Source organism: Myxine glutinosa, chromosome 1 (genome assembly GCF_964187855.1).
Source record: "Myxine glutinosa chromosome 1, kmMyxGlut1.1, whole genome shotgun sequence".
Taxonomy (NCBI): Eukaryota; Metazoa; Chordata; class Myxini; order Myxiniformes; family Myxinidae; genus Myxine; species Myxine glutinosa.
The window spans coordinates 3838786-3865739 of NC_136261.1; the positions used below are offsets into that span (position 1 = coordinate 3838786).

At 45.0% G+C, this 26954-nt stretch overlaps 1 protein-coding gene across 2 annotated transcripts in view; it reads left to right on the top strand.

Annotated features, from left to right (window-relative positions):
- The window catches only part of BLTP3B (bridge-like lipid transfer protein family member 3B), a 115636-nt gene that overhangs the window by 82321 nt on the left and 6361 nt on the right, over nucleotides 1–26954 (top strand). For both annotated transcript variants that reach the window (XR_013623221.1, XM_068106286.2), the window contains exons 7-16: nucleotides 953–1123; nucleotides 1241–1421; nucleotides 1653–1736; nucleotides 7216–7404; nucleotides 7484–7623; nucleotides 7712–7853; nucleotides 8282–8475; nucleotides 12636–14011; nucleotides 17865–18064; nucleotides 22966–23105. Coding sequence is in view for 1 of the 2 variants with exons in the window: in XM_068106286.2 (XP_067962387.2) it covers nucleotides 953–1123; nucleotides 1241–1421; nucleotides 1653–1736; nucleotides 7216–7404; nucleotides 7484–7623; nucleotides 7712–7853; nucleotides 8282–8475; nucleotides 12636–14011; nucleotides 17865–18064; nucleotides 22966–23105 (2817 nt within the window). In the remaining variant the exon portion in view is untranslated. The remainder of the gene's footprint in view (nucleotides 1–952; nucleotides 1124–1240; nucleotides 1422–1652; nucleotides 1737–7215; nucleotides 7405–7483; nucleotides 7624–7711; nucleotides 7854–8281; nucleotides 8476–12635; nucleotides 14012–17864; nucleotides 18065–22965; nucleotides 23106–26954) is intronic.

Here is a 26954-nt window from a genome sequence, read left to right on the forward strand (position 1 = left end):
ATGGGATTCCATCATCTACCTCCACAAACGTAACAATATATATGCCTTTAAAGGGGAACCCAAACGCTCAGACCACCTCGACACGAATCTATCCCTTGACACACTACAAAATAGATATGAAGTGTCTTTTACTGGTTTGCGATTTATAAAGTTGATAATTTTGCAAGTTAAAGTCCAAATTTTCTTCACGATTAGCCGTGACGTCACTTAGTGAAAACGACCGCCACTTCCACATTGTCCACAGATAACATCAAGGAACGATTAAACGAAAACGGCCAATAAATTTGGAATTTCTACAAATAAACCAGGTCGAAGCATCCTTGGTGGTTGTAGTATTACAAGCCGAGACGGTTTCATGCTAAACCAATGGCCGAGGGCTGCCAGAAATTGGACAATGTTTGTCCGAAATACCCGAGTGTGGATCGGGCCTACAATATGGTTGGTTTTGTGTTCGGAACATTTTACAGAGCACTGTTATGAATCAAAAGAGACGGCTGCAGGTCTTGTGGTTTTCCACCACGATTGAGAGAGGATGCCACCCCAACGATTAAGCAGAAGAAACAACCGTCACATGAATCTGGAAGACCATCTCTGTCGAACTACCAGCATATGGACACGGGTGATTTGAATGGTGAATCAAACAACTGTGTCGGCCTGCCGGCGACCAATCTCACCTTGCTAGATATGCTGGCTAACATCGACGCCACCTTGCCGTACGCATCTGAAGAGCTGAAAAACCCGAGCTAACCGTACCCACAACACCTCCCCCTACACAAGCCCCCCACAACCGTCACCCTGGCTAACAATACCCACGCCACCTCCCCTACACCATCCCCCCACAACCGTTACCCTAGAACCACATCCTTGTTGCCGAATGATCTGAGTTACCTTTTTGAGCACCTTTGCGTTCAGTGTTCAGGTGTCTGATTTTGATCTGGCTTTTCCTTCCCAGCTGGAGGACTGCCACGTGCTCGCATCGAAGTTGACCCTGGTGCTGGACGACCTGCTGTGGGTGCTCACAGACTCGCAGCTGTGTGCCGTGGTGCAGTACGCGCAGAGTCTGAAGGAGAGCATCGAGCGTTCGGCACAACAACGGAAAAATCTGGCTGGAGGATCTGTGCAGGTGTTATGTCAGGATAATGTTCGAAGATCTGCTGTGAGAGGTCGATAATGTATGAGTTGGGTGATGGTATGTTTGTGGATAGCAGAACGTAGTCCTCTGTGTTTGTGTCCCATGCAGGTGGGATCAACCCAGCCTACGGTACAGTCTTCACGGGGTGGACAACCGGGTCCTGGTCGCGACTCCAGCGAGGGCATTGGCCGGCTGTTTGAGCGATACGATGTGAAAGAAACATCCTACCATGCTGTTGGAAAAAGGCTGGACTTGCACCTGTGTGATGACAAATCACCTGTTGAGAAAGGTGGAATCCTTCTTATGTGTCGGTTTATGTGTCGGTTTGTCTTTCTGTGTGATTAATGTTCGCTCTTTCACGAGCCTCGAACTTGTATACAAAAAAAAAAAAAAAAAAAAAAAAAAAAAAAAAATCCTGGATAGATTACAAAATCGAATAATTTTGTGTACATCAGGAATGTGGTGCGGCATCCACTTGTGCGCAGCTGGGCTCGGCCTAACATTTGGTTTTGTGTTGCAGGTGACGGACGGCGTGTTTCTGGAGGTGCCCTTCAGGTCACTCTACATATGCTAACTATGGATTATTACCCTTTCCACCGAGCAGGTAACCAGAGCCATCACCTCCTGGTTCACTTCTCCATTTCATTTATTGCTCTTCAACAAGTGTCTCTTTCCAAAACCTCATTCTTATTATTATATGGAAAATGTACCTTATTTTTGTGTAGCACTTAAAACGAAAGCGTTGATAGTGTTTAAAGTTAAGCCATTTAGTGTTTAGTTTTAAAGTGATTCATCGAATCATTAAAAGTGCTCTTTGAAAGAACAGAATGTGTTTTGGATTGCACGCCATTACACGAAGGTACGTTTGCGTTTCATATCTCCGAAAATCTGGCACATTGGTCGGTCGGAGTTATTTTTATTTTCTTCTGCAGGATTGTTTAATTCTGGCCGCTAATCCTTTATAATCACCTTCTTCATGGTTGCACGGCATGAGTTCTTTGGTGGGAAACCAATCGGGACTGGTTACTGTATGTGTGGGTTCTTGCTCCTGTACACTAAACGTTTTACTGTACACTTTTTATTTATTTTGTAACCTAAATTTTTTTACTGTACACTACATTTTGCCGGACTTGAACCGGAATCGGCCTGAGTCCGACTTCTTGGCATTCAGAGTCTGACTCCAAGTCCTGAAGAGTCGAGTCCGTGTTCTCCAATAAGTGCACTCCAGTCCGACATCATACTCTGTACACTACACTACATTTGGAATCTCCCGCGATGAAGCTAACTCCAAGGGCCTTTCACTCACTCACCGCAGGCAGGTTGGTGGTCTTTCCGTCTTCTACCGACTCCTCTCTGGCCTTGCCCCCCCCAGCCCTCTCTGGGCTCTGTCCCCCAAATATTCCTACAGGTCGCACAAGATCTGCCTGCAACCCTCTTATGGTTAAACTGCCAAAATCAAGACTTTCTGCTCACCTTCACTCCTTCATTCCTCTTTTCTCCCGCCTCTGGAACAAACTCCCTCACTCTCTTCAATCCCACTCCACCCTCCAGGTCTTTAAAACAGCTGTTCACCACCATCTCTTATCCTCCCCATCCAAAACCTTGATCTTTTCTACCCCTGCTAATTTCGGTCCCCTTGTGTTTTATACCTCTCCACCCCCCCCTTCCCACGCCTCCTGCCCCCAAGCCCTCTCCCTCCCACACTTCTCCCTGCTCTCAAATGTTGTGGTTGTGTGCTTCCCCTTCTCTCCCCATCTTGTCTTCCGCTCCCTCTTTTTGTATATTTTGTTTGTCTGGTTGATTTGTTTGTGAAATAAATGTTAGCTCTTTCACGAGCCTCGATTCAGTATACAAAAAAAATAAAATAAAATACTCGAGACGAGTCCTACTGACTGAGTTGCTTTGATTTGACGGATTACAGTCAAATGTCACTTTGAATATAATTTGTCATCTCATAATAATCAATGAGCAGGGTTAGAAACAAGTGGTGGCCCGGGTGCCAAATACCACCAAAACCTGCGTTTGGCCACCAAAACCTACGTTTGGCCACCAAAACCTGGTCCTAGGTGGCCTGTGTGGCCACTTATCAAAATCTTCGATGTATTCCGTCGTTATCATTATGCAATCTCAACCAACTAAACTTGTCAAGCGGACTACGGGTCATACGGTAAAGGTTGTAGTGACTTCATTTGTTCCCAAAGTCGCATGATTCAAATTATCTTCGTGAACATGTACCGTGTAGGATCGCCGCTTTCGGTGCTGGTGTACGAGGGTATTACGAATGACGCTCCAGTACCCTAAATTGTATCACGAGTAAGAAGTCTCCGTGTTATTTTCACATTCACCGAGCCTACGTTGCTAATGACTTCAATTGACTGCAAAAAAAATGGAGGAATTCCCGTTTTTATCGTCTGTTCCCGCCTTGGGAAGGTGTATATATAGCAGCTTGATCCATCGTTTTACCTTGTGACGTTTTTCAATGGCCGATTCAAATGGTGCAAGAAAATAATAACTACAATCATTGGCAGTATTAAAAATAATAAAGTGATTCCTCTTGACCGCTCCTGTGAATATATTTTAAATTTTTATGCCATTATAATAACGGTAATCCCATAATCATAATGGTTAATCTCACCAACACCGCCAGCCAAAATAAACTCCAAAGGTAAAGGTGGTAAACAGCTTATCCAGGTGTGTTCCATTACCAATCAGCTTGCCAATCCAGCCATTCTTGAGTGCTTAAGCCACTTGGCGAGTGCTCAACAAGCTGCTTGGTAATGGAACACACCGACTGAGCAGTATCTATAACTGGAACATTCCCCGCTGTGGTGATATGTGGGTAGCGAGCTGCACCAGAGATTAGTCATTACCTCCATCTTGGATTGTCATAGCCCAGGTAGGGTATTCAGCTTACTGGTTTCAGGTAAAAAGATGGCGTTCATGTTCAGTGTTCTGCTGTGATTTCAGCTGCAATCACAGGAATTCCCCCTTCGTCCCCCCACCACACTTTCATTCCATTTTATTGGGGGCGGTGAGACTCAGTTATTCTCGCAGACCAACTCAATTTGACGCTTCTGACTTAATAAAATCGGAATCTCAGTTTAGTCAGTCACCTTTGTAGCTCTATTACAAACAACCACCACCACCACCACCACCGTTTAGAGGCCATTTTTCCCCGCAAAGCGGGGGTTGGCCTTTTCGGGGACCGTGGTTGTTGTTGTTTTTTGGTCCCCTTTTTGAAGCAATGTTTTACGGCCGGATGCCCTTCCTGCCGCCAACCCTGTTTGTTGCCTTTTACGACAAGCAGGGAATTACCAGTGAACTGGTACTCAATTAGCCGACCTCGGAAGGATGACAGGCTGAGTCAACCCCCCTGGCGTTAATTCAGCGATCGACCGGGATTCGAACCCAGGATCCTTGGATCCTAAGCTGGCACCCTAGCCGCTAGCCCAACACCAACTATTACAAACAACCAAAAGAGGAAAACAAATGTGAATCAATCTGTCAACGGAACCGGATAAAGTCCATATGCGTTCATATGCGTTCACGCTTATCAGACTCTCAGCTGTGCCTGTACCTCTCGCGTTCTCTCGAGGGAAGGGTATTCCAACATGGCGGCTGCTTGCCCTGCGAGCGCGTGCTTCAGCTGCGCTTCAGTTGTATATACAGCACAGGTGTGAGACCAAGCTTGGCTTGCATGCCCCTAACTCCGCCTTGGGATATAGAATCAAGGCCGTGAGCTTGCAATATGCACGCATCACATCGTTAGCCACATGCTCATCACGCAAATTCACATTGTGTTAAATTGACTATTCTTTACATCAAATTTTGACCCAATATTTTAAAAAACTGAATATTCATCAAATAAAAGCACTCAAGTTTTACAGTGACATGTGTTTTAGTACTATTTTCGAGATTTAATGACTACAATGATCTCGTCAATAGCTGAAAGTTTTGCAGAGCTAACAATTGTTTTGGAAAATGCAACAAATGGGTTAACATGTCAAGAGATTTTTATGCAGCAAACATTTAAATTGTCCAAGTATTATTTTGCTATAAATTAGTAGGTAGACGATTGAACAGCTGACGGGAGTGTTCTGTGATTGCGAGTTGCGAGGTTGCTGATATGAAAAGCACTCAAATTTGATCTCTTGGTGTCGTGAGAAATAATAATTTAAACGTGGATACTGATTTTTATGCAGTTTGATTCACCAACAAATAATATACGGTCGGGCCACCAAAAAAAACCAAATTAAGCGTAACCCCTGACTAGGGATAATTGGAAGTCGGTTTGTTAATCTGTTGGAGATCTGATGGTACCTTTATTATTCCCATGCTTTTTGAAAAAATACAGGAGACATCATAATTGGCTCTGTCTGTCTGTCTGTGTCTGTCCATCCTTCTGTCTGTCCTCATGCTATCTCCTCATAAACGGTTGTGCAGAAATTCACCAAACATGGTAGTTATGATCACCACATGGCACTAAGGTGCAAGAGCAGTATCATTTTGGCCCCGTCCCCTGGGGCAGGGTCAAAAGGTCAAATACTGAAAAAGAATTGATTATGGGCACATTTTAAAACATTTTTAAATAACTCTTTTTATATGCAAACACCATTGAGGTACACATGAGCCTGGTGTTGGCTTAGCGGTTAGGGTGCCGGCTTGGGATCCTAGGATCCTGGGTTCGAATCCCGGTCGATCGCTGAATTAACGCCAGGGGGGTTGACTCAGCCTGTCATCTTTCCGAGGTCGGCAAATGGAGTACCAGCTTGCTGGGATGAATGATCACGGTGTGTACCCCGATTTAGAATAGGTACACCGTATCCCTGCGCATCGTAAGAGGCGACTAAGGGTTCGCGTCAGGAAGGGCATCCGGCCATAAAAACATTGCCTCAAACAGGGAACCATGATTGTCATGGGGCCCGCAAGGCTAACCCCCGCTCTAGCGGGGAAAATGGCCTTAAAACGATCATTCATTCATTCATTCATTGAGGTACACATGAAATATGTAACAATTTATTGGATTTCGTACTCTGGTTCATGCCCCAGTGGGTGGGGACTTGAGGTTATCAGGGTGAAACAGGTAAAAACAATTTGTGTATCCTTCTGCCAGCTTTCAACTTTGCTTTTGGTGGGAAGTGTGGGGATTTGCGATGGCCTGCCATTGACTTCGCTCTTGTTTAGTACAGTATTGTTATTATTATTATTATTATTACTATTATTTTGATGATTTTGTGTGATGGCTTCCCCGGCTGGTCCCTCTGTCCTTTTCTCATTTAATCAATGAAGCTGTTGATTTGTGTAAATGCGGATTTATTTTTATGCGTCCGCAGCCGAAGGCCTAAAGCATTGTGCCCGTGCGTCAGTAACTTATCGGTTTTTTTGTTGCCATGATAACTTGTGAACCACTTCAGGGATTTCCACCAAACTTTGCACAAGTATGGACTGCAATACAAATATGAACTGATTCAATATTGGGTTCAACAGGTCAAAGGTTATGTGCCCTTTGAAATGCATTTTCCAGATCACAACTTGAATTAGAAGCATCTGATGTTGTCTCTCCTTTACTTCTCTCTCAAACCGTTTTTAATGTGACCTTTAATTTGTCACGTGACCTCTAATTGAGATCAAACCCAACAGTCATGGGTTGACATCCAACACGGGTGGAGTCAAAAATGCATTCTCGTCAAATTGTATGGTTTTTTTCATTATTTATTTTTTAATGTACACATTAAAAACGAGGTGTTGATTTTGTTTTGGTTATTTTATTTTCTATTAAATATGCATTCAGCATTCATAAATCTTATTGATTAAAAGCAAGTTTTGAATAATCTTGTGTTGCGGGACAGACGTTTATTTGATGAAATGTCTCGATCACACGTAACATATTGCTGTGATTGTGACGCACCTACTATTTCAATTGCACTTCCAAAATCAGTCAAAATTATTGGTATATGACAGGAAGAGAATATTGCCATGTTTGGGTTGTTTTGTGGTTTTATGGAGAAAATGAGGTGTTGCTGTGCTGTTGGGTTCAATAGTGCATGCCCGTGTGGTGCTCGTATCGTTTGTTTTTTTACAAGGAGCGAGCTGCAAACATTGGGAGAACCATTCGGCCGCTACGGAACGACGGGGAGCCTGGGCCAAGATCCTCAGGGCACGGTTTCGTGACCTGGTCGAGCGGCTGCCCGAGGCGGGAGGGCGCGAAAGCCACCGCCCTGAGAGCGAGAACGCACACGAGACCTCGGCAAGTCGGTCCCCTACCTCTCCCGGTCAGTGCCTACCAGCAAATGTACGTGTGCTGGATGTAAGGATACGGCGCGAGTTTTTATCATCCACGCTTCTCACCAGAATCAAAGGAACGAGTCGGTACGAAAGGTGAAGAGCCGGGCCAGCGTGCCGTTCCTACCTCGGGCGTACGTCACGTGGAACGTGTGAAGCTGCTCTCGAGTTGCGTGGTGCTACGCGTCGAGGACTTGAACGTGTATCAGGTCAGATGTGTCAGGAACCCCTGCGTCTTGGCTCGGGATGGGTTCTCGGTGTAAAATGGCATGACGCGGTTCTTCGTGTGGCGTGTAGGTTTCCACAATGGAGGTTCAGCGTAACCCACCGGAAAAACTCATTTCTTGTAATAAGTCTCCTCTGCTTTTGCCGCCAGACATCGCTGCCATCTACGCAGAGTTTACAGAGTACTATTTTCCTGATGAGATGCCGTTTCCTGGTAAGCTCAATGCTGTTTGCGTTTCTTGTGCCACCGTTGAATGCACCATTTTGGTCTTTGTCCTTTGTTACCGTCTTGTGGAGATCTCTCCTCCTTTTCCTCTTCCCTATCTCTCCCTCTCCCTCTCTCTCTTTCTCTCTAGAGGTCTCTCTCTATTTGTCGTTAAAATAAATCATTATTCGTTTTATTTTTTAAATACGTTTTTGTACGTCATCTTGCCTTGTCCACTTGTCCACCCTTTTTGTACACTTCGTCTTTATTCTCACGGCAGTTCGCACACCTCAGAACATTTCTATTTTCTATGCAAAGTCAAGGCTTGTGGAATAGTTTGCCAATTGGTTTGTTATTCTAAAACCTCGTCCCTTTCTCTATACATAGACGAGCTCTAGATGTTATAAAGACGAATTGGATGTTTCTGTGTATCCCAGTGCCAAGTTCAAACCTGTATATACAACTGAACGCTCTTCAACTGACGGTGGACTCTCTGAGCATGCTGTGGCTCGGTCGTCTTGTGCTGGACATCGCTCAGAGCCTGGAGCAGTGCAAACAGCTGTACTCGCCGTCCGACCCGCAGCCCCACGACGAGCACGTGGACATTCGTGTCGACGTGCTCATGTCCAAGGTACGGCTCGATGCGACTCTTGACTCGACCAATTATGTTGGGAATGAAGTTTAAAGCGTTTTTTGTTTTTTTTGTTTTTTTTGCAACGATTGTCTAACAATGATTTGCAAGTTTTTGGCAAAAAAGTTTCCTCACATGTAATAAAAATAAAACCAAGTGAAATATTTCTGTTATTGCTGGCATCTTGGCAAGTGTTTTGGCATATAACTTATGACATTTATTCTGTTCAGTTTTAAGCATGGCCAAAAAAACAAGGTTAGTTATGTTACGTTTAGTTACGTTACAGTTTGTCAATTTGAAGATCAGTTGTGAAAGATCCAGATTTATTCACATTTTTAATAAATGTAGAAGGAATATGTTTCCTTAACAATGAGAAAATAATTACAGTGCCCAATTTAGTATTAAATCTGCACTACTACCTATGTTACACTACTCAGGAAGATCTAAAAGGACTCCCTGCACTACTACAGGCCTACTTTTATGAACATTAACCAAAACGCTGACATTTCCATTTATGGACATACTGTAAATGCACCAGAATGCTTCATTTGTATTGAAGTTAATCATTGCTTGAATAACGCAACCTCACCAAAATGGTAGGTTTCCGTAAAAGTTAAAGTTATGAAAAAATCACAAGTACTGTATATTGCACTTTTTGTCCCCCGTCGCACGGGCGAAAGGGGGACTATGGTTTTCCCCTCCTTCCGTGTGTGCGTCCGTCCGTCCGTCCGTCCGTGCGTGCGTAAGCGAAGGACCGAATTCTAATTTGGTGTGTGGGTGCAACTAGGCATATGGAAGAACCCTATTGAAAATTAGGTCGCCACGTCAAAATCCAAGATGGCCACCGCCATGTATATGTCTGAACCTTGTGAGCGAAATATGTCTGTCCATGCATGCGTAAGCGAAGGACCGAATTATAATTTGGTGTGTGGGTGCAACTAGGCATATGGAAGAACCCTATTGAAAATTAGGTCGCCACGTCAAAATCCAAGATGGCCACCACCATGTATGTCTGAACCTTGTGAGCGGAACATCTTGAAAAATAAGCGAAGTACCAACGTCTAATCTGGTGTGTGGTTGTATCTTGGCATAAGGAAGAACGCTATTGAAAATTGGGTCGCCACGTCAAAATCCAAGATGGCCGCCTTGCGTCTTCCACTTTGTCAACGCACATCACTTCACCGATGGGGGACCTAGGCATAACGCTTGTATAACATAAAGAAAAGCTTCACATAATCATACTGTATGAGTACACCTGCAAAGTTATGTAATCAGTATCATGCACTGCTGAGATAAATGTGTGACTGATTTCATCAAATGGCAATGTACCTGTATGTGTTGGCAGCTGCTGATAACTTATATGAATGAATGATCGTTTTTAGGCCATTTTCCCCGCTAGAGCGGGGGTTAGTCTTGCGGGCCCCATGACAATTATGGTTCCCTGTTTGAGGCAATGTTTTTATGGCCGGATGCCCTTCCTGACGCCAACCCTTGGTCACGCACTTACGATGCACAGGGATACGGTGTACCTATTCTAAACCGGGGTACACACCGTGGTCATTCATCCCAGCAAGCTGGTACTCAATTTGCCGACCTCGGAAGGATGACAGGCTGAGTCAACCCCCCCTGGCGTTAATTCAGCGATCGACCGGGATTCGAACCCAGGATCCTAGGATCCCAAGCCGGCACCCTAACCGCTAAGCCAACACCAGGCTTAATATATATAAGGGTATACTTATACTTATAAGGGTATACTAAGGGTATAAGGGTATAATGGTATAAGGTTAATAAGGTTATAAGGTAATAAGGTTATAAGGTTATTAGGTTATAAGGGTATAAGGGTATACCTTATAAGGGTATACTTACTTATATACTTATATATACTTATATTATATAACTTATATAACTTATGATAACTTATATGAACACTGCAGTTATTTACTAATGTGGAACACTTGGAAATTAAAGAACAAATGATATGATACCAATACATTCTCTACAAATTTCTCTCATCTTGATCTTGACATAATCTATTACACCATCTTGGTCCAAATTATATACCAGTATAATTATTCATGACAGTTTCTTGCTGCTGCACATACATTGTACACTCTAAGCATTTTAAAACATAATTAACTGCATGTAAAACTTCTTACATGTAAATGACGAAAAAAAAAGAAAATCATCATAAGGTTGATATGTGTTTTTCTTTTTCCAAACAAATTTAAGAAAATTAAATGCACGCACAAAGTAGCCTTCATTTAAATGCACGTAGTGAGTTTATGCCAAACATGTCCTGGTCACAAGCATGAATACAGTGCATTCAGAAAGTATTCAGACCCCTTCACTTTTTTCACATTTTGTTATGCTGCAGCCTTATGCTGAAATCGTTTAAATTCATTTTTTCCCTCATCAATCTACACTCAATACCCCATAATGACAAAGAGAAAACAGGATTTTAGAAAGTTTTGCAAATTTATTAAAAAGAAAAAACTGAAATATCACATTTACATAAGTATTCAGACCCTTTGCTTTGACACTTGAAATTTAGCTCAGGTGCCTCCCATTTCTCTTCATCATCTTTGAGATGTTTCTACACCTTGATTGGAGTCCACCTGTGGTAAATTCAATTGATTGGACATGATTTGGAAAGGCACACACCTGTCTATATAAGGTCTCACAGCTGACAATGCATATCGGAGCAAAAACCAAGCCATGAGGTCGAAGGAACTGCCTGCAGAGCTCAGAGACAGGATTGTGTCGAGGCACAGATCTGGGAAGCCTACAAAAAAATCTCTTCTGCATTGAAGGTCCCCAAGAGCACAGTGGCCTCCATAATTCTTAAATGGAAGAAGTTTGGAACAACCAGGACTCTTCCTAAAGTTGGCCGCCCGGCCAAACCGAGCAATCGGGGGAGAAGGGCCTTGGTAATAGAGGTGACCAAGAACCCGATGGTCACTCTGGCTGAACTCCAGCGATCCTGTGTGGAGATTGGAGAAACTTCCAGAAGGACAACCATCACTGCAACACTCCACCGATCTGGGCTTTATGGCAGAGTCGCCAGACGGAAGCCAAACAGTTCAATCCTAGTTTCATCAGACCACATAATCTTGTTTCTCACAGTCTGAGAGTCCTTTAGGTGCTTTTTTGCAAACTCCAAGCGGGCTTTCATGTGTCTTTCACTGAGGAGAGGCTTCCGTTTCCACCTCCCCAAGGGGTTTTTCCTCCTTGAACAAACGTCGAGTCGGCATTTATAAATAGCTCATCATGGCGTGTTCGTGGGAGTAACGGTCTGGCCTCTACCAGAAGCAAAAATATTATAAACCACTAATGCGTATGATTAGCTTTTTAAACGGTCACTAAAGCTCTTTATAACACTAAATAAAGAAATTTGGAGGAACCCAGACATCCACAAGGTAAATTTTACTTTCAGAACTGAGTGAAGATATACTGTACTCTAGATACCCCACAAGGGTTAGTTAGGTTAATAACATGACCCTTCCTGCCGCTAATGTGGTGTTTTTCATGGCGAACTTTTGAAAGTCGCTCCTGCTGTTTAACTTGAAGCTGAAAGGGAGAAAGCCCAGGGTGTGCTCATTTACCAACCACCTAGCTAGTGCTTGCCAAGCCAGCCGTTCCTTCACGGTTTTGAATGGAGTGCTTGCTCGAATGCGTAAACCACTTGGCGATCCCTCCACGAGAAACTTGGTAAATGAACACCCAATGTTCTTGAGACAGACCATAGATCTACTGTAATCTATATACCCCAAAGAGGAATGACCCTTCCTGCTGCTCCCATAGTGAGCAGGTGTACTAGTTCTTCAAATGTGCAAATGGCACCAACACTTTTTAAGCTCTGGGACCTCAGTAGAAATTATTTTGTTGGGTGCCAAGACTTTTCACTTGCATCGCACCGGAATACTTAGACCCCAAGGCAAGTAAGGTTATTGTGCGTGCTGATACTTTGTGGACCTTGTCTTTGTCTTTGTTAAAACTGCCGTCAGTAAGATAGCTGCACGTTCCAAAATGCTAGGCCTTCTGCAAATTGGCAGGTGAACCTTTAAAGTCGGGCTTTATTGCTTGCACCAAGTGACGTTGCGCTTATCAAGCACCCCCCCAGATATGGTTTCGGAGCCTGTGTTGCTTTTGTTTGATTACAGGTGATTTTCCCAGCAGAGAAGCCCTGTCCAGACCAGCCCAAGAGGCCCCGTGCAATTGCTTTGCAGATCTCTGAAGGAATCGCCACCAACGTACGTCTTGGTGCGAACTGTGAAATACAGGACCTTCAAAAGGTCTTGGCTGACTTTGAACGTGCAAAGCTTTTTGATGAGTATTTTACGATTTTCCCAAAGGATGAAAAGGGATTCAAAGTGCTCTATCCTATGTTTCTGAGGCATGTGAAGAACGACAAAGAGAGAACGGATGCATCTCGATCTACATCCCCTTTGCTTTCCGTAAATTTGTTGAAAACTCCTTCTTCGGAGGACTTGTGGTCTGTAAGTCTGTCACAGTTCTGGATTGATTATGAGGGCAAGGGTCGGCCCTTGTGCTGTGTGGACTCTGTTCCGATTGTGCTTTGGTTGTGTCGAACTCAGAGAGGTTTAGCTCGTTCTTTAGTTAATACAGAAACAGGAGAGGATCAGACCACAGTGGCTGGCATGGCCCAGGTGGACAATCAGGAGGAGGGCGTGGAGCCGGACTTTTGCCAAGGTGAACTGAAGGAAGATAAAGATGAAAGAAGTTACGGTGATGCAGATCTGCATGTTCTGTTGCATATACCAACATCGTTCAGCGTGCAGATGGAACACGACCAGTATTTGTTCTTGCTGCGGTTACAGCAATCTCTGCAGGTTCTTCAGCAACAGTTAAAGCAGGATCACATGGACGTGTTGGGTCAGGAGACCGTTCACTTTGGTTTGTGTATCGGCCTGTTGGCTCCGGGAGTAGAGCTGGTATTGTTGATGCATCCGAGTTCTGGAGGAGTGCAAAGCATTGGAGAAGATAAATGGGGTGAAGGGTGCGCTGCTACCAGAGACAGTACCAGCCTCTCTGAAGAAGAGCTGTCGGCAGGTGTTAAAGAAGGCTTGGCTGAAGCGACTTTACAGCCAGGTGTGGGGAAGGAAATTGTGGAGGGATCCACTGATGTGGTTCCAGGCAGAGAGCCAAAAGTTTCAGTACAAAATGTGATTTTGGCAACAGATTTGAAGGTTGTGAACAGATCACTCGCAACAGAGGGGTCAGGACTTGATGGAGAGTTAAGTAGGTTGGAAGCTTTTGGGGTTGCGGATAGGTTTGAGGGACATGGAAAGTTTGCAGAAGTGAAAGAGACCGATGTTATGGAAATGCCGTGCGGTCAAGTTGTTGAGAATAAAGAGGAAGAACCAGCACCAACTATGCAGCAGGCCGAAACTACGACCGAAAATCAGGTACTCCTTGTGACGGCATCCACTCCGACATGCAGAAAACCCATGGAAATGCACAGTGGTGTCAAAAAGATCATGACGCCCCCAAAGATTGGCCTCTCGACACAAACCAGGTATGCACTTGATGGATCTTTTTTCTACCACATTCCTACCATTCGCACGAGTTTTTTAAATGTATTCAGAAGCTTCATCTATCTATAATTCCAGTAATCTCTGTGTGTTTGTTTGTTTGTACGTTTGTACGTTTGTTTGTTTGTACGTTTGTTTGTTTGTCTGTGACCGCTGTTTCTCGACAACCACGGGTCCGATATACTTGAAACTTGCCAGGTATATTGCTGGGGACCCGAGGATGTGCCTTTTCAAGGTTTCATATTAATCGGACAATTACTTACCGAGCTATGTCCAAAAAACGATTCAACCAATCAGAGAGCAGCGAGCTATCGCGTGTGCCGAACGTGGCGAACACACTCTGCCTCGGATGGCACATTTGAGAGCGTATTCATTTATTTCACGTTTGCAAACTATGTTGGCGCTATGTTGGCGTTAAACTATGTTTTAAAACTAATAAAAACCATTTCATGTAAATAGAGGGGGGGGGGGGGGGATTGTCACTGTACTCGCACGAGCAGATGGCGGAAGTGCCTGACCGCCAAGTGAAGTCCGAGCAACTCGCGGTCGAAGGTACTGTAACGGCGTTCGGGCGGGCGAAGCTGCCGGCTAAAGAACGCCAGCGGTTGCCAAGCTCCGTTTTAAAACTAATTAAAACCCCGGGGGGATTGTCACTGTACTCGCAAGCCGTTCGCCGTTCGCTTTGGCGTTGCGAATGGACCAAAACATTTCATGGACCAAACCATTTCATGTAAAGCGTTCGCCGTTCGCTTTGGCGTTGCGAATGGACCAAAACATTTCATGGACCAAACCATTTCATGTAAATAGAGGGGGGGATATAATTTTAGATATAGATATAGTACGGGCATGCCCTAGTACTGAACAAACACACACGATGCCATCATACAAGAACTACTCGGTGTTCTCAAATTAAAACCACTAGGGCATGCCCGTACTATATCTATATCTAAAATTATATCCCCCCCTCTATTTACATGAAATGGTTTGGTCCATGAAATGTTTTGGTCCATTCGCAACGCCAAAGCGAACGGCGAACGCTTTACATGAAATGGTTTGGTTCATGAAATGTTTTGGTCCATTCGCAACGCCAAAGCGAACGGCGAACGGCTTGCGAGTACAGTGACAATCCCCCCGGGGTTTTAATTAGTTTTAAAACATCGTTTAACGCCAACATAGCGCCAACATAGTTTGCCGACGGGAAATAAATGAATACGCTCTCAAATGTGCCATCCGAGGCAGAGTGTGTTCGCCACGTTCGGCACACGCGATAGCTCGCTGCTCTCTGATTGGTTGAATCGTTTTTTGGACATAGCTCGGTAAGTAATTGTCCGATTAATATGAAACCTTGAAAAGGCACATCCTCGGGTCCCCAGCAATATACCTGGCAAGTTTCAAGTATATCGGACCCGTGGTTGTCGAGAAACAGCGGTCACAGACAAACAAACGTACAAACAAACAAACACACAGAGATTACTGGAATTATAGATAGATATGTGGGATGTGTATACTGTATTTCATTTTGATCATAGTTTGTAGCACAAAACCTGTCACACAGTGCGAGGCATTAACAATGTGCTCTATGTCTGCTTTTGCTTCAGTTAGACAGGAAAGATCGACTCATTTGGGTTTATTATGCTTTGCGTGAGCACGACCTGGAACTATCGTCCGTCAGGTAAAGGGTCCCATTTGGCTGATTGGTACCACTCAAGGTGGCCAAGCTTCAACAGTATCATTTAAAAGACCAGCGATTCACAATTTGATTCTGCCCTGGTAGCACTCTGTACATCGTAGTTGAAGCTCTGCAGAGCCGTTCAAAGAGGACCTACTGTACATTGTAGTTGAAGCTCTGCAGAGCCGTTTAAGGAAGACATACTGTACATTGTAGTTAAAGCTCCACAGAGCCGTTTAAGGAGGACCCACTGTACATTGTAGTTAAAGCTCCACAGAGCCGTTTAAGGAGGACCTACTGTGCATTGTAGTTGAAGCTCTGCAGAGCCGTTTAAGGAAGACATACTGTACATTGTAGTTAAAGCTCCACAGAGCCGTTTAAGGAGGACCCACTGTACATTGTAGTTAAAGCTCCACAGAGCCGTTTAAGGAGGACCTACTGTGCATTGTAGTTAAAGCTCCACAGAGCCGTTTAAGGAGGACCTGCTGTGCATTGTAGTTAAAGCTCCACAGAGCCGTTTAAGGAGGACCTACTGTACATTGTAGTTAAAGCTCCACAGAGCCGTTTAAGGTAGCACTCTGCCCTGGTAGCACTCTGTACATCGTAGTTGAAGCTCTGCAGAGCCGTTCAAAGAGGACCTACTGTACATTGTAGTTGAAGCTCTGCAGAGCCGTTTAAGGAAGACATACTGTACATTGTAGTTAAAGCTCCACAGAGCCGTTTAAGGAGGACCCACTGTACATTGTAGTTAAAGCTCCACAGAGCCGTTTAAGGAGGACCTACTGTGCATTGTAGTTAAAGCTCCACAGAGCCGTTTAAGGAGGACCTGCTGTGCATTGTAGTTAAAGCTCCACAGAGCCGTTTAAGGAGGACCTACTGTACATTGTAGTTAAAGCTCCACAGAGCCGTTTAAGGAGGACCTACTGTGCATTGTAGTTAAAGCTCCACAGAGCCGTTTAAGGAGGACCGACTGTACATTGTAGTTAAAGCTCTACAGAGCCGTTTAAGGAGGACCTACTGTGCATTGTAGTTAAAGCGCTACAGAGCCGTTTAAGGAGGACCTACTCTACATTGTAGTTAAAGCGCCACAGAGCCGTTTAAGGAGGACCCACTGTACATTGTAGTTAAAGCTCTACAGAGCCGTTTAAGGAGGACCTACTGTGCATTGTAGTTAAAGCTCCACAGAGCCGTTTAAGGAGGACCTACTGTGCATTGTAGTTAAAGCTCCACAGAGCCGTTTAAAGAGGACCTACTGTACATTGTAGTTGAAGCTCCACAGAGCCGTTTAAAGAGGACCTACTGTACATTGTAGTTGAAGCTCTACAGAGCCGTTTAAGGAGGACCTACTGTAAATTGTAGTTGAAGCTCTACAGAGCCGTTTAAGGAGGGCTTATCTGGAAGAAGTTTTAACAAATTATTCAAAATGGTTAAAAGCACATATATAGATATGTTTACACAGGTTAGATATTTGGATGCACATTGACTATTGAGTTGGATATTTGGATGCAGATTCGGACGAAATTTGGTGGGGAGGTTGGGTGTGGGAATTGATTGGTGGACGAATATAATCGATGTTCGTGAAGAGCCGGATGCGGGATTTTATTTAAATTTTAAAGTGATTCGTCATCATTGAGTGAGAGGGCGAAAGAACGATATTATACCATATTTTAAAAAATTGTGGACAAGTTATGACAAATGTAGGTGGATGGAGTTGGTTAGGCGACAAGACCAAGTGATTAGATGTTCAGGTCCGAATCCAGATCTGACCTATCAGTGGGATACAAAACAAACTGTTCAGCCTGGCGGAGGTATGCTCTCTACCTAGTGCCGTTATAGTTTTGTTTGTGATGTATCCTTGAGAGTAAGTGTACAACTTGCTGATGGAAGTGTTGTCCGGGTAGTTTTTTTATCTACTGAGTAGCTTACGACAAAGGACCAATCGTGATGCGTCACCGAATGAAGCCAGGACGCTCCGTGAGCAGGTTGAACCATTTTGTGGCGAGGATGGGGTGCCAATGATTTATCGTCATCTAACTTTTTACGTGGTGATTAATCTTACACTTGAATCTTCAATCCTCTGGGTTTAAGTTTTCTGGAGATGATGTTTTGATTTCTATTTTTTAAACACTGTGGCACGTAGAGTTGATGCTTTTGTACTTTCATGGCAGCAAAGAAGCCCTGCTGAGGCCATGGGAGCAAACTTCACAAAGCTTTCCACAGGGCAAGTTCAAACTCATCCCACGGACATCTTCTGAGATGTCCTTGGAGACCGCCTTGTCTGATGGCTGCCTTACAGATGACACCATCTCGCTGGACAGCGACGGTTCAGATAACTTCATCTTGCTCAACCTGGATGCTTCCATGAAAGGTTCGTAAGTATTATAAAGGATCGTTAGCTATGCATTGAGGGAAGTGAAGTGCTCACACTTCCTTGACTTCGCCCCCACGGAATGAGCGGAAAATGTCCAGACAATTGGAGTCAACTGAATGAGGACTTGTTGATTTGAGTGAAAGCAAAGACATGTTGAAGTTTGTTAATTTCTATTAATATATGAGAGAATTGCCAAGACGGCACGGTAGTAAAACCTGCACCTTGTGAATTTGGGGATCTGAATTGTAGGATTCGTTAGAGCCAAATGCTTCCTCTTTGGCTGAGTAGTGATAGTCGTGCTATGCAATGGTTGAGCACTTTGTAGGAATACTTCTGAAAAGTAGCTGCAGAAGCGTTTTACTGTAACAAAAGTTAGTTCATGTTGTGGAAGACGCTGGCTTTCAAACGTCGTTTTCGCGGAACCCTTTTCTCATTGAAAATCGCCCCGAACAAGGCTGAGACCCACCAAATGTGAAGGGCTACAGAGAAAAAGAAGAAGAGGAAAAACTGGCAAACCTTCACAGGACCACTGCGCAGGAGGGTGTAACTAGGCCTTACGGAAAAATATATTTTCCTATCCCCATTGGGTGTTTTTTAGGAGACAATCTCCGTACTGGATGGCTGTTTGCACCCGAAAGGGAGCTTATCTGCCCTTTGCAAGTTGTTGTTTTTAGTCCTGGCAGGGTGTCACAGTCATCCTCCCCACCAGCAAAGACAATGAGGGGTGTCGGTTTGGTCGCCGACAATTCGACCATGCGTGAGGTAGCACTGGGTTACATATAGCACAGGTAGCACACTGGGTTGATAATTCGGTCATAACCTTAAAAATTGGTCAACGTCAAAAAAATTATGTCAACCCCGCCATACTTTTTATTGTCATCTATTGATGCAAAGTTCCATTCCGAAAGTCCCAGCCGGCTCTGTGATACAGCTCAGAAATTGGCAGAAAAAGGAGAAAAACCTAAATGGTTGTTTAGTAACCTCGGGGTGGAAGAAACTGGGGTAGCATTACAATTGGGGGCACCGTTAGTTGCTGGGGCGTGAGACCCCTCTGCTGCCGGGGCGTGCGGCCCCTCCGCTGCTGGGGCGTGCGGCCCCTCCGCTGCTGGGGTGTGAGACCCATCCGCTGCTGGGGTGTGCGGCCCCTCCGCTGCTGGGGTGTGCGGCCCCTCCGCTGCCGGGGCGTGCGGCCCCTCCGCTGCTGGTACGTGAGACCCCTCCGCTGCTGGTACGTGAGACCCCTCCGCTGCTGGGGTGTGCGACCCCTCCGCTATTGGGGCGTGCAGCGAACTGACCGAAAGTGTCCCAATCCCAATCCTGACGAACCAATGTTATGGTTGACCGGGGGTGGACTCAGTCAAATCCTACACTCGATCACCAATTTAGCGACGGATTGTCGAAAGAGACCATACGCCATACACCAGAAAAGCTGAATTGATCAATTAATATTTCCTTCCGTTTTTGAGGTACACTTAGCTCTGATGAGTCTCTGATGCTCTGCCCGGATCACTCTTCGAAACAAGATGGAAAGCCTGAGCGGTGCCTTGGGTGATGCGGCAGTAATTTTCTAAAGTGTCCTGTGAGGTAATGACACCAATTTCCCACAGGCACAATCGTGCGTTTTATCCATGCTGGGATTAATAGCCAAATGATGAACCAGTCGGCACAAGTTAATGAAAAAGTAATCAGATTTAATAAATGGGGGAGGAGAGAGAAACGCGTCTCAACAGGAATTACTGAATCAATGTACAGTACATACTGTACTATAACAATCAGATACAGATGTAGTGATACAGTTATGATTCCCCCATGTCCACGATAATCCATCTCCCACAACCATCCACTCGACAAGCGAGCACTCACGACACACTGGAAATACACAACAGACGATCAGAAAACCCAGACGTGAGAGCCTGACAAAGTGTCTGGAGGTGGTTTGGATCCAGTCCCTGCATGAGGTGACTTGTCGTTCTGCACGTCGACCGAGGAAGGAACAAGAAACACGGCTTGTTCAGCGAGGTACGTCTCAGCCGCCCTCTCTACAAGCTCGGCGCATCCAGCAGCACCGAGACAAACACAAAAACTCCTTTCTCGGGACTCTTGGGAGCAATTTTGTCCGCGTCTCCGAGCGTTCTCCAGCTTCTTTCATCCAGTCGCTCATATGCGCTTTTTAATATCGGTCTTTTTGCACTTTTTATCGTCTGTCGTTCTTGAACACTTTATCTCCATCCGCCGATCTTGATCATCACTCCAGCGAGCGCTCAACTACCGACGAACTCCTTTCATGTGCTGTCACTGCTTTTTCCACATCCTGGGGAGATACCGATTTCCAGCTTAAGCAGCCCAGAGACCGTGCATGACTTTGATGGATTGAAGGAACATTTAACGGAGATGGCAGAGGATTGAATGGTCCAACTAAAATCTGTCTCGACATACCTCGACACGTTGTAATCTTTGTACACAAATACTATACTCTTATGCTGAACATTTAACAATGAAATATCTGCACTGTTTTTTTTTTGTTTTTGTATACAAGGTCGAGGCTCGTGAAAGAGCGAACATTAATCACACAGAAAGACAAACAGACACATAAAACAAATAACATTGGGAGCGGTAGACAAGATGGGGGGAGAGGGGGAAGGACACAAACACAACATTTGAGAGCAGGGACCGAGAGACATGGAGACATCGAGAGAACTGTGGGAGGGAGAGGGCTTTGGGGAGGAGGCATGGGAAGGGGGGGGGAGGGGGGTGGGAGAGGTATAAAACATATGGACACTGCCAGGACGTCCAGGAAAGAAGTTGGAATTTCAAACAAGGTGGATCTGGGGTGAATTAGTGGGGGTAGAAAAGATCAAGGTTTTGGATGGGGGAAGATAAGAGATGGTGGTGAACAGCTGTTTTAAAGACCTGGAGGGAGGAGTGTGATTGAAGTGAGTGTGGGAGTTTGTTCCAGAGGCGGGAGAAAAGAGGAATGAAAGAGTGAAGGTGAGCAGAGAGCCGAGATTTCGGCAGTTTAACCATCAGAGGGTGGCTGGCAGATCTTGTGCGACCTGTAGGAATATTTGGGGGACAGCACAGAGAGAGTTGGGGGAGCAAGGCTGGAGAGGAGTCGGTAGAAGACAGAAAAACCACCTACCTGCCTGCGGTGAGTGAGTGAAAGGCCCTCAGAGATAGCTTCATCGCGGGAGATTCCAATGATTCTGAAAGCTTTGGATTCAACAGCGTGAAGCCGAGCCAGGTGTGAGGCAGGAGCACCAGCCCATAGGGGAGAACAGTATTCCATTGAGCTGCGGATGAAAGCCTTGTATGTGGTGAGGAGCTCAGGTGTGCCTAGGAAGGACTTCGCACGACGGAGGATGCCCAGTCGGCGACTGGCTTTGGAGGCCAGCTTGGAAATGTGGTTTTCCCAAGAAAGATCATGGCAGATAGTGAGACCCAAAAGCTTGAGCGACAGAACTTCTTGGAGAGGATTGTTAAGAAAGTAGATGGGAGGGTTGTCCAGTCGATCTTTTCGGAGAGACATAGTAAGAGTGTGAGATTTGTCAGGATTGAAAGACATGTTCCACTTGTTTGACCAGTCTGTGATATTGTCCAGGTCTGCAGAGGGTGAGGAGGCTGCAGACTGCCGATCTGAGGGAAGAGGAATGGAGCGGCATCGAGTGGAGTCATCAGCAAAGAGATAGAGGATTTTCCAGAGAGTCGGAGAGATCATTGATAAAGACCAGAAAAAGCACAGGGCCCAGCACACTGCCTTGGGGAACTCCAGCCTGAACAGGAAGGGGAGATGAGAGAAATCCATTCAGGGCCACATGTTGACTACGACCAGAGAGGAAGTCCGCAAGCCATGCATGGAGATTTCCATGGATACCATAGGAGGAGAGTTTGGTGAGCAGAGCTGGGTGCCAGACCGTATCGAAGGCACGTGATATGTCATGGGAGACATGACATATCACGTGTTACTCCCTTTGACCCATATGACATCCCCGCAACATTTCCCCTCTCTCCGAGGACTGTCTCAGACCTAAGGGGCCAAACCTGGATAAATCACACCCCAATTCCCAGGATAAATCCCCCTGCCCTCCCCCCTTCACTTCCCACTCACCGTGGGGCTTGTCATTCCTCAGTTTGAGAATCAATGGTGACAGATACTAGTTTAATACCGCATTAATTTTTTTTGGGTGGGGGGTTGGGGGGTGGGGGATTTCAAACATTGTTTTTATTTTCAGGTTTTTTTTAAACATCTCTTCTACTGCCTCCGTTCTGGTCTTGCATCTTCTGCTCTTTCCGTGGTTCCTCCACACCCCATTATTTCTGCAGGGCACATACGGTCCACCCTCAACCCCCTTCTGGTGTAACTACCTAAATCCAGGATCACTGCTCACTTCCACTCATTAGTTTTTCTTTTCTCCTGCCTGTGGAACCAACTTTAACATTCTCTTCAATCTTTTCTCATTCTGCCTTCCATTCTTCCTTCTTCAAGACGGCTATTCACCACCATCTCAGATCATTCCCAATCCAAAACCATGATGTTTTCTACCCTCGTTAACCCTTTACCCCCCTCCCCAAGCCTTCCTCCTTCCAAATTTCCAGTTTTTCCTCCTGAGAGTTTCCTTCTGCATCCATCTTGTCCACCCAATGCATACTCTCCTGCCCCTCGTTTTCCTCCCCACACCCGTTGTTTGTTGAAGTCTGCTTCTGTCTTGGCCTTCAACTCTGCTGTTGGTGTTTGCCCCCTCTCTCAACTGTTCCCTTTGTCCTGCTGTGTCCTGATACGTTCAATGTACTAATACTAGGTCTTCCATGTGCCTCGACTATGTGTACAATTTTTTAAAAAACCAAAAAAAACGGTGCTGCCATGCTTGATGTTGACAATTGAGTATTGTTTCCTTATACAGAGGTGGCTGAACCCACGATGCAAGGTCGTGGCGCACAGAGTCCAGTGGAGAGTGCAGACGGAGCACTGGGTGAGAAGGCCTCGTGCTGTATCTCCCCAGAGAGTAGTCCATCATGGAGTGGAAATTCCATGCAAGATATGGTAATCCCTTCACACCCATCAATGCTAAAAGTTTAATGATTGGGTTGCACATTTTCACCCTCACATCATGTTTTCCTCATGTACGTGCACATGTGCTCGTTATCTGCTATTAGTTTCATTAATCTGTCGTTGTTATTCCAGTATAATGTTGCTGTTCGCTGCAATGTGTACAGGGTGTTTCAAAAAAGTGGACTATTTGAGAAGCCTGATATACTGTGGTTTCTAATGCTCTACCCTTCTCTCTTGTTATGGTGGTGGTGGTGGTGGTGCTGCTGCTTTGCCATTTCTAACAAGTAGTCAGTTGGGCCCTACGTCAACTATGGTGTTCACAGTGGAACAAAAAGTGAAAATCGTAACTTTGTGGTTTGAGATAAAATTCTACGTGCAGATGTGCCGATGATACTGTTAGTATTACAATGTTCACACCTGTAATGGACCTTCTAATGGGAGCATTCAGCAGTTTGTGGAGCACGTCAAAGTACATGAATGAATGAATGAATGAATGATCGTTTTAAGGCCATTTTCCCCGCTAGAGCGGCGGTTAGCCTTGCGGGCTCCATGACAATCATGGTTCCCTGTTTGAGGCTTTTTTTTTATGGCCGGATGCCCTTCCTGACGCCAACCCTTGGTCGCCTCTTACGATGCGCAGGGATACGGTGTACCTATTGTAAACCGGGGTACACACCGTGATCATTCATCCCAGCAAGCTGGTACTCAATTTGCCGACCTCGGAAGGATGACAGACTGAGTCAACCCCCCTGGCGTTAATTCAGCGATCGACCGGGATTCGAACCCAGGATCCTAGGATCCCAAGCCGGCACCCTAACCGCAAAGCCAACACCGGGACTGAAAAGTACATGGAAGCATGAAAAATCAAAATACAGGTAACAGTGGCCACCCACCAAGTCAATTGAGTACCAGTTCACTGGTAATTCCCTGTTTGTCGTTGAAGGCGGCAAAAAGGGTTGGCGTCAGGAAGGGCATCCGGCCGTAAAACATTGCTTCAAAAAGCGGACCAAAAAACAACAACTACCACGGTCCCCGAAAAGGCCAACCCCCGCTTTGCGGGGGAAAATGGCCTCTAAACGGTGGGTTTTTTTTGGGGGGGGTTTTTTTTTTTTTAGTGGCCACCCACCAAGTGTTACCAAGGAACGAGGGAACATTGATCTTGTGAGAGATTCTGCTATCGAAAATCCTAAGAAATCCCATCATCGGGATTCCCGAGAACTGGCGATCTCGGCCTCGTGTGTGGTGACAGTGACGGTCAACGGTGAGTGGCACCGTGAGGACTTGCACCGATTCCACACTGATCTCGCTCAACTACCGTCTCCAAACCAACTCAGACTTGCATGGTTCATGCAGGACGGTGCCCCACCGCACACTGCAGGTGAAACCATCGACTTGCTCCACCAGCCGTTTGGAAACGGTGCCATCAGCCTGGGCAAGAGTGGGTGCCCCACAGCCCGGATTTGAATCCATTGGATTTTATATTTTGGGGTGCTGCGGAAGGTCAAGTTTGCACCAACAAACCTCGAACCCTGGCTGTCCTGAAGCAGGTGGAGGCCTACCCTCGGGCTACCACTCCAGCCACTTGTAGGCGAGTTATGGAGAATTTAGGAGTCAGGATCAAATCCTGGGTGAACAGAAGCCAAGCGCACATTGAAAATGTCAATTACAAGTAGAATGATGAGCGATTTGAAAATGGCGTGGTGGACGCCTTCCATCAATGTATCACCGAACTTACTACCTTTTGTAATTTCTCTACAATAAAACGTTCAAATGGTCCACTTTGCTGAAACACCCTGTAAGTGTTGATAATGCTAAAATTGAGCATCGAACAATCAAGTTTTATGGAAATGAGATGCAGTTTTATCGACATGCATGAGTGCATTGTGGCCGTGTGTGATGAAAATAGGGTCTTCTCTGCAGTAGCCAAATGGAAGGCTGACATTGTGTCGATGTGTAGATGACAATGTATAGCCAAATGGAAGGCTGACATTGTGTAGATGTGTAGATGACAATGTATAGCCAAATGGAAGGCTGACATTGTGTAGATGTGTAGATGACATTGTGTAGCCAAATGGAAGGCTGACATTGTGTAGCATGGATAGATGTCAAAGACACACACCCGTGCACATCCATAATCTCCTCTACACTCACTCTTTCTTTCCCATTTCGTTCTTGTCTGAGCCATCTCTACTCGTGTTGTTTGTCCTTGTTTACGTCTACCACCCACACAACCCCCTTCAACCAATACACTTTGGTCGTTTGTGAACTTGCTGTCCTTTATCTTTCAACTCCTCCACACGTCCAGACCATTGCATAAAATAAATCCCACTCTCGTGACCACCGATTTGGTGGCAATAAGGAACTGATTGATGCGACCAAGATTTGGCTGAAGGGGTTTGGCTCTGAAAACTTGTAAAACAATAGTTCAAACTGTATAACAGTTTGAAGAACTAGATGGTATTCATAGAATACTTACCCTGCACAGTCAACTTGGTGTGAGCCAACTCTTGTATTTTTGAACGTTTCTTTTTTTTTTGATCCAATATGGCTGCCAGACCACGTGAGCAATGACATCATAAATTTATATTCTCTAAATAATTGTTGCATAGATCATGCTCAATAAATTTCAAACTGATCAGACTAAGCGTTGTCCCTATCGAATTATGACGTCATAATTATGGCACCAATGACGTCATCGTTAACAACACCTATTCCCCATATGGAGTTATTTACAATGAGCCACGTTTCAATTTTTAAAATGCTGGCACGGCACATAGATTACTTTACTGAAATGCATACACAAATGTTATATTTTCGTCAAAAATCGTCGGAATTTTGCCAAATCTGTTTTGGTCGTGTGTTAATATACCTCAGCGATTGACAAATTTGAAATCAGAATTTTATTTGAGGTCAAAATGACCCCGTGAGGTCGCTCCATACTTTGCCTGCTCGTCATGTGCAGTGTGATAATTATTAATTCCATGCCGACACCAGAAGACTCTTCTTCTTCACGCAATAACAACTTCTAGCTTTCAGACCGTACATCCAATCATCTTGAAAAATTTTGCACACGTTACATTTCATTACCTCTACTATAATATAAAGTTTCACGTCGATCAATGAAGCGGTTCAAGGGTTATAAATTTTTAAATATTTCCATTTAATTATTCACATCTGCCAAACCACATCACCTATCGCAAATTTCAAAAGGTGATTTTAGTAGACTGATATGCTGAACACATCTGTGATGTTTCCCCTCGATAGGATCAAAAATGAGGGAGGAGCTAGGTTTTTAAAGTTTATGCCTAAAAACGTCATAACTACGAAACCATGTGACGCATGACGTCATGCTCGCTGACGTTTTTGTTCGTCATGGGTATGCGATTCTGTCTGCAAAGTTTGGCCTCGATCTGTTCAGTCGTTTTGGAGAAAATTGGATTTTCATGGGTTTTCACTCAAAACAATATGGCGGCCGAACCACATGACCTACGACGTCATTATAATTTTATTTCTGCATCAATTTATACCGAGAAGATGCTGAAGAAATTTCATCCTGATCGGATAAAGTTTTTTACATTGTCGAATTATGACGTCGTAACGGCGGCACCTGTGACGTCATAATTCACATGTTATTCGGCATGGAGTGTTCTTTGCAATGAGACCTGTCAATTATTTCTGTGCAGTGGTTTTTGAGATATAGTGGTGCAAAGTTTTTTGGTTTTTCCAAGGTGGCGCCCGTACCACGTGACCTGTGGCATCATAATATTCACTAAAATATTATACAGGAGAAGGCCCTCCTATGGTGAAAATTTCATGTCAATCGGACCAATGGTTGCCGAG